Below are 17,316 nucleotides of genomic sequence, written 5' to 3'. Positions count from 1 at the left end.
TGGAAATAACATCATGAAGAAATCTAAATCGATGAAACTGAGCTTATCGCAAATAATGAATTTTATTGTGCAAATGTACATTTCGTTCAAATTTTTGGAAAAGGCCACAAATAAAATAATTAAAGCTATTTATAAGCTTACATTTAATTGTATACTAGTATTTGATATCTAACAAATTTGATAGTAAATTATGAATATATGTATTTTTTTATACCACAGCGTTGAATTCTAAATTCTGATTGGTTGATGCATACTCCAAGGATAATGATTAAAAATGCATTCAGAGTGACATCTGTCCATATCGATTCTGCAGATTAAATAAGTATTTCTTAACTTTCTGAAGGTTATTCATATAAAGACTATTAATATAAAAAATTAAACTGGCGATGTTTCTTTCAAAAATGTGTATACAGAGCACAAATTCATTGTATTTCCGCTTCTTATTGACAGCATATATTGGCCCTGATCATCGGCCGATAGTGTAAAAAATTGCTTATCGACCATTACCGGATATCAGATAATATACTACATTTAAATACTACATTTCGTTACACTGTACTTGTATATGTGTAATGACAATAAAGTTGAATCTAATCTAATCTAATCTAATAATCGGATATCTCTAATGCATCATTAATATTGAATGGTCATCTACAACAACTATATCAAGTAATTTAATGTATGTTGAGTCTACAGTATTACACTTGCATTGAACATAGTAAAGTTAATTCCAAATATTTTCAAACCTTCATGTCATGGCCGCATTTCCACTGTATACATTATTTTTCTATATCGTAATGGTCTGTTGTAAATCTTAACTTAATCCAGAAATAGAATTATCATGTATTCTGCCTAGTAACCCCACATTCATCCCATTAAAGCCATGGCTGTTAGAAAATGTTTTAGCAGTATAATGTTTATTTCAACAGGTCTGCTTTTGTAATCAGCCGACAGGCTGAATTTATTTGATGCTCACATTTGACACACAAGCCTCGGTGTACGCTGAGAGCCGCTGGCCGATCGCCAGTCCTGCAACACACATGCTAAAGAAATCGAGGTGCTCTCTGTTTATTTCAGCAATGCCAATGAAATCTGCTCATCAGACTTCTGTTTTAATAACTCCTGGCATGACGGTACGCTGCCTTTTTACCCCCAGTAACCCAATATCACGGACGCGGGCCCGCCGAGCTCTCCCTCGCACTTCATTTTTTCGCTCTTGGCCACAGAGTGTAGTCAAGCGAAAACCCTCGGCACGGTGGTCCTGCGGGAGTTCTGCAGTCGGCAGTTTTTCGCTTAACCAATGTGACAAAGCTCAATAACGGATTTGTCTGGCTAGGGTAACTAAAAGACGACTGACGCCATTTTGAGAGAAATCTCGTTTTTGACTTTACTTGTAGAGGATGTGCTGTAACTAACAAAGCTATAAAAGAGATTGATTTGTATTTATGGAACAAAATGTTGTTGCCCTCGTGATTATGATGTCAACGGGCCATTCATAAAAGTGTTTTGGTCTGTGTGATGAATTGTGTTGTTTCCTTTTAAGCGAGTTTTACTGTGAGGTCGAATCTTTTATTTTCACAGGAGACACTATAATCTTGCCCTTTATCACTCTCTAAGCATGGCTGTCGTAGTCAACCTCCCAGAGGTTAAAGGTGACTCACAAGTGTATACATCGCAATTAGAATTGTCACAGAAAAAGCATAAACCATCCCCAGAGTCTCCAAAGAGTCAGAGTTTCTGTTCAGAAGTAGACGGGTTGTTGGTTTAACCCTACCCTGGTGGACGCTTGTCTTGCAAAAGTAATGTGTTTGTGACTTTGGAGGTTATGGGGTCTTTTTTTTCATTTGTGTTGTAAAGGAAAAAAACAGGTCAACCTCTTGTAATGAACTTGTTCTCCTGTTCTTCTTATTATGTATAGGTTTATATTGTGTTCTCATTGTTTAAATTGTACGTACATACCTGCTTAATAGAATTTGAAGGGTTTATTTACGCAAAACAAAAAAATTAGAGAATTTTTGGGTGAATCCCTTTAAATACCCCAAAAACACTTTAACCAATAAAACCAGATGTTTCTTGATATCTCACAGTTTGTTGTGTGTCAATCATTTGGTATTGAGTTATATTTAGTCATGATGTACAAGCACATATACAAGACTTCCATCACTTTTACTACCCTAACAGCCACAAGGTTCTCTTTTGACAACTTCTCCCTCACTCATCTGTTTATTGGGTAGAGATCCAACTTCACACCGGATATTTTCACACCATAAAGGTTGTTAGATGCTTTCTCACGGTTACAGTAAATATTTGACACTGTACACGCGGCTCAGATGTTATTGAGTGCAAGGAACAACTGCTGAAACTGCTTCACAAGTTATTTAACACATTGAATATGTGGTTCAGTCTTTGAAAAACAGGCTTAAGTCTCAAAAACTAATTCAGCTTCAAAGTTTGATATCAATCATTATTTCACTATGATTTCAATCTTTGATTTTAGGCTTCCTTGGTCAAGTTTTCAAGAATGTGTTTTCACAGAATGGACACACATGTTAAATAAAATAGCTTTATGGACATCATATTTATAGATGGTTTCATCGGACGCACACGCTGGGCCGAAGTTACCTTCTGGTAGTAATGTAACAATTTATTTATATTTAATTGATATTCATATTAATTCATATATTTATTTAGTTGTATGTGATTAATTTGATTAAATTACATTAAAACTACTCTTGCGTAGGTCTACCGGAAGTTATGTTTGGGCCACATAACGTTTGTTTATGTTGTATTGCTTAACAGAGTAACAGTATAAAAGAATATGTGACCTATTTTATATTTTCTCATTCTTCCAACGCACACGTGTCCACACAAATTCTTTTCATTTTATGACACTTTGCTACTGCAGTGTAATGACTTCAGCATCTGCGAGAGTTGGCAGATGTTAAATGCAGATTAAAAAGAGCGGAACTGCATTTTATTTGTGATAGACACAATGTCTTCAGAGGCACTAACTGAGGATTTTTCCGATGGGCGTGGATAAAGAAGTGGAATTCAGGCACTCGCTGGTCCTATTGAGATTGCTGTCACTTCAAATCCCTCCTGTTTCTACTAATGAAGTCAAGTACTTGTCCTTCTGGTTTGGAGTTGCTGATTCATTGAACAGGGCTCAACAAAGTTTAAGAGCACATTAAAGTCAAGCATGTTAACCCCATTGAAATGTCAGTGGATCTCAATTCATACCAGCAAATTGGCCAATTAAAGAGGAAATGAGGCAAACTCTATTCAAACCAAATGTCCGCTTGCACATCCTGACCACTTTAACTGTACAGCACAGCTCAAAGACATAGAGTACGCGGAAAGTCATCCTAAACTGCCTGTTTTGTTACTTCAATCTGGTGATTCTCTATTCTAGATATGAAACTGGCATAGGAGCATCTGAATGTAGATAAAAGTGCTTCAAAAGTAGATTAAAGCCAACTAGTTTACTAGAATAAATGATGGTTCATAAGCTTGACCTGCACCATCCGAGAAATTTGTGGTGGTTGAATTTGGATGAGTCAGTTGTGTCTCAGGTTTTTGGTAATATTTGACTTTCTTAGGACCAATTTTCTATTGATGGCGGTCTAAATCAACCCTTCGATTTAGATCCAGAAATAGCCGTGGAAAGATAATTGCAGGATTTATATGGTGCTTCCATTTGCAATTTCAGCATTTAGTACTGGCAGAGGAAGCCTTTCTTCTACCCAGGATGAACATTTTTGATGTTTATTTTTTTCCTCCAGAGAGCAATTTGGGAGAATAATTGTAACGTCAGGGTAATAGAAATAGTTCTGGCGCCATCACAGAAGCGCCTTTGTAGTGATCTCCTATAAGTGGCTTTCCATAATTATTGAATCTCGGGCATAATGGCACACTTTTTCTTCTTTAGAGATTGTTTGAGAAATATTTCTCCATCTAGACGGATCCTGCAATGGGACGCCATAACTCTTAACCAATTCATCCTCATCTGTAAGACTTTCATGAAAATGTTGAATTTGGCCAGATGTAAAGAGAGTAAGGCTGAACATTGGCTTGTTTAAGAAACATGTGCCCCTAGGAAAGCTTACAAAGCTATTTTCCCAGCCTTTAACATTGCACGTCTCCTTTCTTTTGTATTTTTAAAAGCAAACGCTCCGCTTTGAGCCCATTGCACACGTGTCAGATGTTTTTTATTGACCAGTCGTTGCAAGTGTAGTCAAGCATTAGCCAAGTGAGTCCTGTTCCTCACGGCTTGAGGTTAACACAGCAGCCGCCAAAAGCGAGAATGAAAAATGACTTGTGCCGTGATGCTTTTTCAAACTGTGACTGGAGTTTAACAAGGCAACAAAGCAGTGAGGGATCTTCATGAATGGGTCAACTGTCAGCAGTGGGCAGACTAGAGCAGATGTACTTCTGCTCACCTCGCCGGCTCTCTTTCAGTGAGATGTCAGTCATGTGGGCCGCACTGAGTTCAGCACAGGTTGGAGAACATGATGAACTGTGGGCTTCTCCAGCCTTGAAATTTTTGTGGACCTTAAGGAACTCGATAGGGCCTTTGTTTAAAGTTTATTGGTTCCCTCGGGATACTGGAGGCGCATAGAGCACCATATCCCTTTTTCAAAGATGTCAACTAATCTCCTCAGCCACATAAGCATATTTTTATTTGCAGACCAAGAGAACTCAGATTTGACAAGGTTATATACTGTATAAGAGCTGTGAAAAGTCATGAATTGTGCGCAGTGGTTTTTCCAGATTTCATAAGGTGCACGGAGGTATCTATAAATGACAAAAGTGCAAAAGTTCCTTTTCTGCAAAATCTTACAACCTGAAGTAAAGAAAATCTGCTGATGGCTCCACTTGAAGTCATCGCTAGCAGAAAGTTATAGAAGTTTACTTCACTATAGTATTTTTAAATATTAGGAACTTTTCATGCCTAAATATCCAGAATGCATCTTATATCCCATCACTGAAGCAGTGCAACATGGCTGAAATGCAATCCATACTTTTCTAGCACAACATTTACTGTTTTATTGTCATCCCGGTCTCATTTTCGGCTTGGACTTTGCTGTGCTATGCTTGCGGTGCTGAAGCAATCAATCTTGTGCACTGTGGGATGTTTACAGGGGCATTTGGAGAAATTGGCAGAGGAGGGGAGGGTTGTGTATATTTGATCGTGTTAGATTCGTGTGCTTATTTCTGGAATATACAGTAGCCTTTATCCTATGATGGCATCTCAGGTGGCTTTTGGTGTTCTACAAAATATTAAGTCATTACGTCCATTGGAACCATTTTGTTATTAAAGATTTAAAGGTATTTTACTGTACTGTTATTTCAGAAATTATATTAAAATATTGTAAAGGTACCACAGTGATACCATGGTATTATATTACTATTTCTATATACCACATCCCGAAGTACTTCATACTTATACCATTAATTTAGTCCACAGTATATATTCCCAAAGACCAAAATTTCGTTTGGAAAATGATACCAATAATGTTCTGGGCTCAGCATAGTAAGTATATAAAAGAGGTGGGGCTGGTGGCTCGGATGTCTGTGTGTAAGCATGAAAATGTAGATCTTCATTTCAGATCATTTTTCAAGCCTCTTCCGGCAGCAGGTGCTTGTGATGTGTGTCTCTTTTTATCTTTATATTGCAATACTTGATGTCAATACTTAAAAACTATTGAGGAAGGCATAACATTTTCCCTGTGTTTATAGTTCAGTGTTGTTGACTGTAAGGCATAAGCATATCCACTGACACAACACGCAAAGCTTATACTCTCTCACACAAATCTCCCTTCCACACACACACAGTTGTACAACCGGAGTCCTCTGGGCATCATCACATGGGGTATTTTTGACACCCTGCTCAATGCCTGAGCATGAATGTAGTCTGTGGAACAGGAAGTAATCGTGCGTCCAGAACGCATCAGCAATCAGAACACATGCTTCCATGTGTCTGTGTTCTTGGTTTCGGCTTTCACCCCGGGGGCTTTAAGATCCCCCCATCAAGTAGGCTACACAGTCTGCCCAAATGGCTTTCACCGTACCTCTTAAGCTGGCTGAACATACACGGTTACTAACACGCTATCTGCCTGGCGCTACTGCGGGGATGTATTTTTAGCCTGTTATTAGAATTTATTTGTAGCAGTCAGTGGGATTTGTCTAAAGTAACATCATAAAACTGTTAAAACCGCCCTTGTTGCTTAGCATTGTCAATCAATTTTGCATAGTTTTACTATCGTGTGAATCACTAGTAGGCCTACAGCAAGATAAGGCTTTGCTGCTGTGTGGAGCTGCTGTTGTAGTACAAAACTGTGGCTATGGGACTAATTGTAGGTTGTTTCCCAATCAGGACCACCTGGTTTGAGGGGAAAGAAGGGCCGTGAAGGGGCTCCAGGTAGGTCTCAGTACACCCACCTGTGCCTAAAACTCAACAGACTGCTGTTGTGTATGAATTGCTATACACACTTTAAAGCAAAAAAGCATGAACGCCAGCTGTCTATAGAGATCTGTGAGCATTGAGAGTTAAAGCATTCTTAGATTTTGGAGTCTTCTATGTAGTTGCTTAATACAGCTCTCCACACTTGGCATTATGTCAATCGTTCTTTTGAATCCTCTTTATATAGTATATTGAGCAAATCCTAAAGTGTGCAAAACTAATTTCTACCACAGAAGTTTACCCAAAATTACATTGTCATCATTTATTCCCCCATTTGTCATTTCTACGCAAAAAACATTTTGACTTCCATTGTACAGACACAAAACCACTGAGACATCAAAACATCTTATTCTGCGTGGTACAGAAGAAAAAGTCACGTTTTGAACAACATGAGGGTACATAAACAATGACTGAATATTTTTTTTGGGGTGAACTATCCCTTTAAGGCACCCATGACAAAAAACTTCTGAAAAGTTATAGTCTACAAATAAATTCAGTCCATTGTGTCCAAATGTTTGACCAGCTGTGTAATTGTATATAGATAAATGGGATCACCTGAGATATAGGCCTATAGGTAAAACGATAGCGTTTTTGAAATTCTGAAGTGACTTAGATTGATAGGGTATGTTCAGAGAACAGTTCTTGTGTGTAGGGTGACCACCCGCCCCACTTGCGGGGTACCGCACAGCATTTTCACCCTTCGTCCCGCACGTCCCATACATTATTGAGAAAATGTCCCGCATTTTCATCAGTCTATTGGTTTTTAGTTGTCACATCAAGAAACACTCTTTAACCCGAAACGTACATGAGACGCTTGTTTACGCCATTGTTTATTTTACTGTGTCCAACAAACTCATAAAAACGCAACTATTTTTAAAGCCTGACTTTTATCCATTGTATGAGAGAAGGCAGTGATTTCAGTTATCAAGAGTCTGCGACGTCTGTCAATAAATCGGGTGGCGATTCTTGCCATGTCAACTTGCAGAATAAAAAACATTGCAAACTGTGTGGCTTTGAAACTGTGTTTCGCCTATAGGTTGTGGTCAGCGTATTAAAATTAATTGATTTGCAAATAACGAAAAGCATTATTTAAAGGAAAAACTATTTTTCATTATTTGTTTGTTTTTTATTCTTTTAGTTTTTTTCTCTATGAGAAGATCTTCAACATGATGACTCTGCATCTGATCTGTGCTAACAATTGTAAGAATTGAAATCGCCATTAAAATGGTTATATATTAAATAACATTTTATCGACGCCTTAATTATGTTGTAGTTGGAATGGACGAAATTACAATTTTTTTATACGAACTAAAAGGTAAAAAAAATATATAAGTGTTTCATTCTGTTATTATATCCCAGTTTTACGCTACCGTTCTTTGTGTCCCACACAAAGAAAATACCTGTCCCACATTTGGTTTGTTGGGTGGTGGTCACCCTACTTGTGTGTGTTGTTCACATGTTTTGAGATATTCCTGTTTTTATGCCTCAGGTAAGACTCACTGTCTCAGCAGTAGCTTTGATAGATGCTGGCTCTGATTTCTACCCAAATACAGGCTACTCAAAACAGGAAAGGAAAGAAAAATGATGGGCCCATAGGATATGTTTGTCATTGCTGTGACTACACTATTACTTAAGACTGCCACAGTTATTACACTTGTCTGACTCCATTCTAGCTTTGAGGTGTGAGCTACAGACTCTTCTTGTCAAAGAGACGGATTGTGTTCGCTTTTGCTATTTCTAAAGTGGACATACTGTACATTCTTGAAGCCAGTGGGTCGTCTCTTAAGATGGATCTCAGATCTGTTTTGATGTGCTGACTTTTATTCTTATATTTTGTAGTTTTTCGATGTCATAGGTTCTTGATGTTACTCCTGGGCCATTACAAACAGAGGCCATCGTGTGAATCGTTGCATTTTTATTCTCTTCGGGGTGAGAGTTTTGGAAACCTTCATGCTTCCGGCCGGACAGTTCAACAGTCCTGTTACAAATTAGTTCAATGTATTAGTTTGTTCTCGGACGTATTTCCACACAGAACAGATAGATAAGCCCTAGAGGAGACATTCTGGGTGATTTTATGGGACACAAGCAGAAAAGATTTGTCATCAGAGATTTTCCTCTCTTTTAGTTTCTTCCTGTCCTTCCATGGTAGAGGTTAAGTTGTTGAGTTATGATCTCTGTTTGGGTAAAGGATTCAAAAAGAGGCCATAAATCCTGCCCAGCTAATCCGTGTGCCTATATGCAAAGCACGCTTTTTCTAATACTTAACATATGGCTTTCAGAATAAGGTTAACTGTTGTTGTTTTCTAATGCTCCGTGTTGCTCTTAACTGAAAGTGTAACATAAGAGGACTAAACACATTACTCGGTGAATGGTCCCACACGGAATCTGAGCCCACAATTCCATCCCCCCCTCATTCACATAGTTTTACACACTCCCACCCTGTGTGTGTTTATTAAATATTTCAGCTATAGCTTTCATCTTCAGTTAATGTTTAACCACAAAATTATGCAGATTTTCCCAAAGAATCAGCTGAAAGACTGTTTGCAGATTCTGTCTGGGCCTATTTATGACTAAAATGGTTCTGTTTCCGCTATTCATTACACTTCTATTGAATCAGTGTGATTTAGCATTAGTTGTGCAGGAAACAGACAGTTTGTGTGTTTGAACTGGTCGGCGTCGAGTTGGGTTCTCGTGATTTAACTCTTCAGGCAGTCTTCCAGTGATGTGATTTGTTCTCCCACTCACTTTTCAGTGGTCCTTCGCTTGGTGGGACGCTTGGTTTAATAATGTGCCATAGATCCCACCGAGAGCTTTTAGGTCCTATGATCTATGAAAAATATAAACAGATTTATTTATGACCCGAACCCATGACGCACTTCATAAAACTACCTGCGGAAAGAGGAATCAAATGCTGAATTCATCACTAAATGTATTCATCCGTTCAGTCCAGGCTTAACAGGTCTGCCAGCTAACTCATTTCAGAATCACCCAGACTTTGGAAATTTTGACCTCACTCTTATTTTCCCATGCCTGGCGAACTAGGAAATGTGGGTTGTGTGTTTGCTGTATATAAATGATCCAAACAAGAAGATGTTTTCGCCATGACTAATCTCTCTCTCTCTCTCTTGTTTGTCTTGCAGGACCTCCAGTAAGTACACATGGTGTCTCTGTTGAACGGATTGTGGTAATGTGACCCAAACTCTGTGGCTTTCTGTGTGTTTTGAGAGTGTGAAAGAGTCTTCCTTGAGTGTTCTCATGTTGATTACATCATTACCTTCATATGAGTGAAACATTCCTTTGCATAACACTTTTAAACATGCCTGTCAGAGCTTGTGTTTCATGATAAAGGTGAATGTGGGTACTTTTGTTTAAATATGTAATTAAAAATTAATGTTAAAATAATTTCCTAGCCACCCCAGCACAGTTACATTGGATCTACCAAGTGAATTGGGAGCGGGGCTATTTTTTGGCCAATCAATTGCAGATTTTGATACTCTTTGGAAACCAGTCTCAATATTTGTATTTTGTTTTATTACACGGCTCGTTGGAATGCTTGATTCTGATTGGCCAGTTGCGACCTTTGTAGGTTTGTTATTCCCAGATAACAACCTCTCAAAAATCATTTTGTCAGTTTTTTGACGATTTAAATACAAAAATGTCTTTTAATAAACATGACATTATATTTACAATTGATTAAACCAAATTGGATGTTCGTGACGTTTGAACATCATCTCTCATCTTTAAAAAGTCTCATGTGGCCGTGTAATATTTCGCAAAAACAACCGGCTGCCTGTACATTATCCCTTACATGAATTGTGTTTGGAGATACAAGTGGCACTGAAATTATGCACGCTACCTTTAAGTGGCATGACTTTATCATCTACATGTGTTGCTTCAACATTCGTTGGCTGTTCGTGAATAGTCAGAGTTTGCACATACACTTCTGTTCCAAAATCATGTCAGCATTAGTAGACACTGTGTGTTCAGCTCAATATATTTTTTGAGAGGTGATGTTGAAGAATGAGACTACAGAGATAAACAAGGGGGGGAGAAAAACACAGGGGATAGAAGAGCAGATATTGTGGGTGAGTAATATAAAATGAGGTGCAGATGGACAGAAAGTGACTAATGATATAAAACCAGCCATAGACAAATTTGGCCCATAGGAAAGGAGAGCAAAAAATGTTTTCATTGAGTTCAGAATATATCTCAGGAGAAATATTTGAGTGAGTTTAGCTAAAGATATAAACATTTGTAATCGTGTCTTCTTCAGACGAGAATCAAACAGTGTTGTGTAATTGTGAAAGTCTGCTAACACGTTTCAGAAATATGAATAAGAACTAAGGTCTTGTGACTATCCTGCGATAGTGAAAACCCAGCTCAAGCCAGTTTTTTTGTGAATTACTGTTCCCTTTCTGTCGGTCTCTCGACGTTGTGTGGACAGAATGGGGGTTTGAGGAGAACCTGTCATCTCTGACTGACCTGAAAAGGCAAATTAAATTGGTGAATGTAATTTACATGCAGGACTCCGCCCCAGAAATCCAGGTATAAAAGGAAGACGGCGTGCTGCTTTCATTCACATTTTGTTCTTCGGAGCCTTCTCATCTGATGCTGACGACTCCTGATTTAAATATTGCTGGATTTCTAGGACGTGGTGCTGCGGATTGTCCCTTGGGCGTCTCGGCAGTAACCAGAAGTGTCTCCAGTGCAATATGTACCGCTGTGCTCGTGGGTTCAACACACTCATCGAGGATGGGGACGGACACGACGTCTGCCTCCAGTGATACGTAATCCACGTAATGCGGGTTCATCAAAAGATGTCTTGCTCCTCAGCCACGTATTCAGGAAACCGTGCGTGATGACGATGAGATGTCGCTTGCAGCATCGGAGGGCAACCTCTTGGCATCCAACCCCGACGATTCCTTGGAGCACCCTTCCTCGGGAGGTCAAGCCTAGGAGGAAGCGGATGTCGAGATGTCAACCATGCTCTCCTCGGTCGCCCTTACTTCACTCGACGGTGGGGAAGCTAGGGGTTACCTGGGGCTTATGCACTGACCTCGCTCTCTGGGTGACTTAGGTGACGCCGCGGGCCCTGGGTCGGACAATGTCCACACTAGTGGTCCAGGAGAGACACCTCTGGCGTAACCTTGCGCAGATGCGTGACGCCCGAGATAGTTTGCTTTTTCTATGCCCCCATCTCGCAGGGTGGGCTGTTTGGTGATACAGTCAAAAACTTCTCCCAGCAGTTCTCGATGGTAAAGAAGCAGACGGAGGCAATCGAGCATATCCTGCCCGTATCAGCAATCTCAGTAAGTGCGATGAGCTGGGCGGGTCTTCTCCCGGGGGTCTCCCCACGGCAAGGGAAACGCACTGATAGCCATCGAACCACCCCCCATGGGGTCAGTGAAGCAGATCGATCCCCTAGTCCCCCTGTCTTGGTCTCTGGGAACCTGGTTGGCATTTCCCAGACAGTCATGGTGGCTGTGGAAACACGATCCCTCTCGGCTGTGCGATTCAATTTGGCAGACACCCGCCCAAGTTTCGGTGCATCCTCTCCACCTCAGTCAGAGGCAAGGAGGCTCCCGTGCTTCGGGCTGAGGTCGCCACCCTGCTGGGGAAGGGTGAGGTCGAGCTTGTCCCTCTGACCGAGATTTTCTGAGGGTTTTACAGCCCTACTTCATTGTCCTCAAGAAAAGCGGGGGAGTTCCTCCACATTCTGGATCTGCGTAACTAGAACAGGCACCTACACTACCTGCCGTTCAGGATGCTAACGCAGAAGCGCATCCTGGCATCTACCAGATGTCAGGACTGGATCATAGCAATCGACCTGAAGGACTAGTACTTTCATGTCTCAATTCTCCCGCGCCATCGACCGTTCCTGTGGTTTCGCTTTTGAGAGGCCTATCAGCCCGAGTCTTGCATGTTTACCACCAGGTGAGACCGGAAGCCGGTGGTGCGTACACCTGCAAAAGCACACCCTTTCTGTCTGCAAATTCTCCCATGAGTTCTCCCCTTTGGCGAGACCAGGTGGGTGTCTCCACAAAATCCCCTGTGGAAGGAAGTGGTCTCCGTAAAACCTTTTCTCAGTGAGGAATAGCGCTTCCCAGTGGCCCTCATGGTGTCGGGCGGATTCTCACCATCAGATAAACTAGGCCTCTGCCTGTGACAGCCAGTTGCAGGGGCTCCCCACCTTTCTCAAGCTCTGGGACCTGGGACCTCTACACCGGAAGGTTAAAATTTCGTGCTTACGTGTGAAACGCCCAGGCCAGTCAGCGTCGCTCCGCTAGAGATTGTGACGCGGCAAACAATGTGGCTTTTTCGTAGGATCCCTTTTTAAATTTAGGCATTTGGCAGACACTTTTATCTAAAGCGATTTACACAGCATTAGCCTATACACTTTACATAGGTATCTGCAATCTGTAATCGAACCCACAACCTTGCGTTGTTAACGCAATGCTCTAACCACTGAGCTACAGGAAATACTACGTTGTGTCAACCACTCTGTCGAAGTACAACTTAGAGAGACCGACAATGTCTTGGTTTCGTATGTGTAATGAGATCCATAAAAGGGAAGGAAGGAGGTGGGAACCCGGCGAAAATTTATCAAACTTTAATCAAAATAAACAAATAAACACGGAAGTAAAAGACCGGCAGCCACCTCACGGTAGACTGCCGGCGATAAAACATAAACACAAACTTATCACATGTCCGGGCACGGTCCTCTCTCGTCAACAGTCCTGCCGCTCGTCCTTTTAAGCTCCGATCTCCTCGGTGAGATATGCGGGATGATTGCAACTATCACTCACGTCACCGGCCCCGCCTCACGGCTCTCGTCCCGCCTTCCTCACCACAGTATGTAACCTCCGTTCCCTGGCGGAGGGAACGAGATGTTGTGTTCTTCACAATGCTGGCCGCCCGCTGCAGCAGTCGAGGCATGATTCAGGGGAATGAATGCAGCACACCGTCTTCCTTTTATACCCGGTTATCCGGGGCAGAATCCGGCATGCAAATTTCATTCACCAATTTCATTCAAGGTTCTCAAGTCAAACCCCCATTCTGTCGACACAACCACTCATTCCCTCAATCCGGGAATGGAGGTTACATACGTAACCGAGACGTTTTCCACATAAAGTCCTCCAACATAATGTAAAACACATTCTCTAAAAATTTTATCTTGATACCTTGAATATTGACTCAGTAAAATCATGTAAAAGATTGAAATCATGGTGATATTAACGCTTGAAATCAAACTGGATTGACAGGGTCATATTTATAGTTTTCCTGAGAAATTAATTAAAAAAAACTTTTATTAAAAGATAGGGCCTGAATACACATGTATGCACAAACAAACATATGCTTTTCTACACCTGCTCATAAAAAAACATAAATCAAAGGCGAACGATACAAACTTTTATAAATAGTTAAAGAAACTTTCAAACATTAAAACCAGTTGTTAATCGATATACTCTGTAACAAATTACATTCATTTGTACCCTTGTTGAGTTCATAGATTGCAAGTGAATCTTATTAATCATGTCAATCTTAACACATGTTTAATGATTTATTGGCAGTCAGCATCGGCATTACTGTAATATCAGTGCTTATGATGGCAGTGGAATGAGCGAGTCTGCCTTCTGATCAATGTTCTCCTGAGCGTTTATTTGAGAACAGAGCCATTACGGTGCCCAGCGCTGCGGGATATCGATTATTCCAACAAGCATGTTAAGATAACACTCTTACAAATGTGATTGCTGAACTGTGCAACTTCAAATTGGCCCTTTCCTGTTCGAGGAAAGTGAATACTTTGAAAAGTTTAAATGCATAATAGTCTGTGATTCTTCACAGGTCACCGCACAGGAGCACGGCCCTTTGGCCTCCTTTGAGGCGCAGCTAGTGCAACCCAGCCTTTAACAATTAGTTGTGACAGGAACCATTTCGCATTGACAAAAAGCTTGTCTCTCTCTTAGTGTGTGTTGATAAGGCACAACTGCAAGTGTGCATGAACCTACACGGTGATTCTCACCCAGATTTTTTGTTTCTTTATAAGAATGTTAGTGACTTTATTTTACATGCATTACTATATAGATATATATATACACAGTACATATACAGTATATATACATAACATAAATTATATTAAAATATACCAGTTTTTATCAAACTTTTTTGCCATTCCCCACTTTGGAAGTAGGGAAGGGGTCCAAGCCCCACCTGTTCCCAAATGCCATAAACCTAATGGTAATAAACTTTAGGTCCACTGTCTGTCTTGGTTTTCACGGCTGGTGCCGAATCTCCAGTTTTCTTTTCATTCCATTTCTTACATTTAAATGTGTCGTTGTTTTGTTTTGAGTGTATATATATATATATATATATATATATATATATATATATATATAAACTTTAGAAATACTGTATGTATATATATATACACATTTAAATATCACAGCACACACACATATTGTATATTATATAAACACAATAATTTTTATTCGTAAGAGACTTTAGATGAAATGGTATTTCTGATGCACACCCATTTCTTGCTATAGTTGTCATTAATAGAGTCATCTTTTTTTAAACCGATTATATCATAAAAATAAATGTTTTTTTATAGTTATTGCTAATAATTTTTTATTTTTAAATATTTTTCACACTCAATACTATGTTTTTATTTACCTGTTTTGTCTACTTTTGTCAGTACCATAATCAAACTGAAGTGTACAGCTCAGACTAATTCAATATTTTTCCTAATTCAACTTGTCAATATTATTGGTATTAATATTTGTTTACTGTAAAGCCGCTCTTCAACAATATAAAGCCCCTTAGAAACGCTATAGAAATAAATAAATATGAGTTGAATGAACAGATATGATCAACCAAATATATAACTCTTTTCCCTGGAGATGTATTAAATGAACTTCTAAATCTCTTATCCATACAATTTTCCCTCTGGGGAGCTCCTTCATTTACCTAGCAGCGCTGTGGCCTAAATGATATCCACATGTACGCCTGCTACCGTGGATCACAAATGAAGTGCTCTTCCGGTGGGTGACCCCTGACCTCGCCAGACGCTCCTTCGGGCAGCGTGAGAAGCCCGGCAGGTCTCGTTGGCCTGTTCCCACTCAGCATCTGGGCCTTCACCCTAGACCTGTTAATCATACCTCGACACATTCATGCACACGTGTAGACAAACTCACTCATACGCACCACAGTCCTGCCATACACACTCCAGATCTTTCTTATGCTCATGACAGCAGCTAGTACTATAGCTCCTGATCTCAGAGTGGTGTGACATCCAGCAGACATACAGCTGTGACACAACTTGCAGCCGTCACTTTCGCACGTGTGTCTCAACCCTCTAGATCTTTCCCACACACTTCACTTCTCAAACTTCTACCTAAAAAAACGGCTATGTGCAACAGTGCTTTTAAACAATGAATAATAGAGTACAGATAGCATACATATAATTGTGTGGAAGGGCATATAAAGGGACAGTTTAAACAAATATGAAAATGAATTTATCATTCACTCATCTTCGTGTCATTCCGAACCTGTAAGACTGTAAGACCTGTAAGAATACAAAAGAAGAGATTTTGAAGAATGTTGGTAACCAGAATGTTGACATTTCTCGACATATCTTATGTGTTTCACAGCAGAAAGAGTCGTATATTTTCAAACGGCATGAACATGAATAAACGATGACAGAATTGTTATGTTTGAGTGAACTATCCCTCTAAGTCTTTCTCGAGCACGTCTTGGTTTTCCTCAGGCTGTAATGTACACCCAAGGCTGTTTTCAAAAAAACTGCCCCGAAAATGTCTTGTTTCAGCACAAAACACATCAAGGAAAGTAAATGATGTTCTACATTCTAACATTTTCGTTTTTTATTTATACGGTCTTATTTGGTGTCTTATTTGGTCATTTCAAAGAGCACATGCTGAAGATAGTGGCACGGATGTTTTTGTCTGTCTGCAATAGTTTCCTCCCCTGGGCTGAGGCTAGATATATCGCTTCCCTCTCCACACGGCTGGCCAAGAGGAAAGCCAACAAACACACACTTGTACGCGCTTCCGCAGACACGTGAAATAAGCCGTAACTACATGATCAGATAATGGAGGTGGTCTTAACTGCAAAGATCTTTCATTGAACGAATAAGCAGCTGGTTTTTGGGATTTAACCATTAAGAGCAGTGTCTTATAAATCTCTGATGTGAAGTAGAAAAGGAGCAGAAAGGAGTATTGGGCAGATTGTTTGATTTAAACCAGAGGGATGTCCTCAATCTGCTCTTAAGTGAAGCGTGAGATGTTGTAAGATCAGTTAATAGAGGATTCCCTTCCAGCACATTCAACTGTATGTTTCATGCACGAAAGAGCCCCTGATTGAACATCTTTTTTCATTTAGAGATGGACTTTTCTTTGTTCAAGGCATATGATAGAAATTGGTTCAGCAAATATACTGAAGTACACTACTTAAATGTTAATTTTGATGATTGTGATGGCTTGTTTCTTTAAAAATATTATTGTACATGCATTTGATGTTATTTGCATTTGTGGAATGTGTCGTTGTTGTGTTTGCATACTGATATCTTCAAGCCCTGCCATAATAAAATGTAACATTGGATAACAAAGATTCATGATTTAATATCATGATTTGCATTGATTAAATCCCATTTGGGCCATTCTAAAAACAAACATATTGAATCCTTGTGGATTTTACAATGGCGTGGGGATGTGTTACTCTTAATCAATAATGTTGACCGGTTCTTTCTGTATTCTTTACCCATTTCTCTCACCCCTTTTCTCAGGGTCCACCTGGACGAGCTGGCTTTCCGGTAACTGTCTCACTGTTCTGTTGTC

At 40.0% G+C, this 17,316-nt stretch overlaps 1 protein-coding gene across 12 annotated transcripts in view; it reads left to right on the top strand.

Annotated features, from left to right (window-relative positions):
• Nucleotides 1-17,316, top strand: part of col13a1 (collagen, type XIII, alpha 1) — an 83,264-nt gene that overhangs the window by 22,848 nt on the left and 43,100 nt on the right. For 5 of the 12 annotated variants that reach the window (XM_079473261.1, XM_079473262.1, XM_079473264.1 and 2 more), the window contains exon 3: nt 17,265-17,291. The exons of the other annotated variants lie outside the window; for them this stretch is intronic. In XM_079473261.1, coding sequence (XP_079329387.1) covers nt 17,265-17,291 — 27 coding nt within the window. The remainder of the gene's footprint in view (nt 1-17,264; nt 17,292-17,316) is intronic. 12 annotated transcript variants of the gene reach the window in all.

This window comes from Barbatula barbatula (assembly GCF_947034865.1).
Source record: "Barbatula barbatula genome assembly, chromosome: 14".
Classification (NCBI taxonomy): Eukaryota; Metazoa; Chordata; class Actinopteri; order Cypriniformes; family Nemacheilidae; genus Barbatula; species Barbatula barbatula.
Note: the sequence above shows the minus strand (reverse complement) of the source record. Positions and strands in the feature narration are given on the sequence as shown.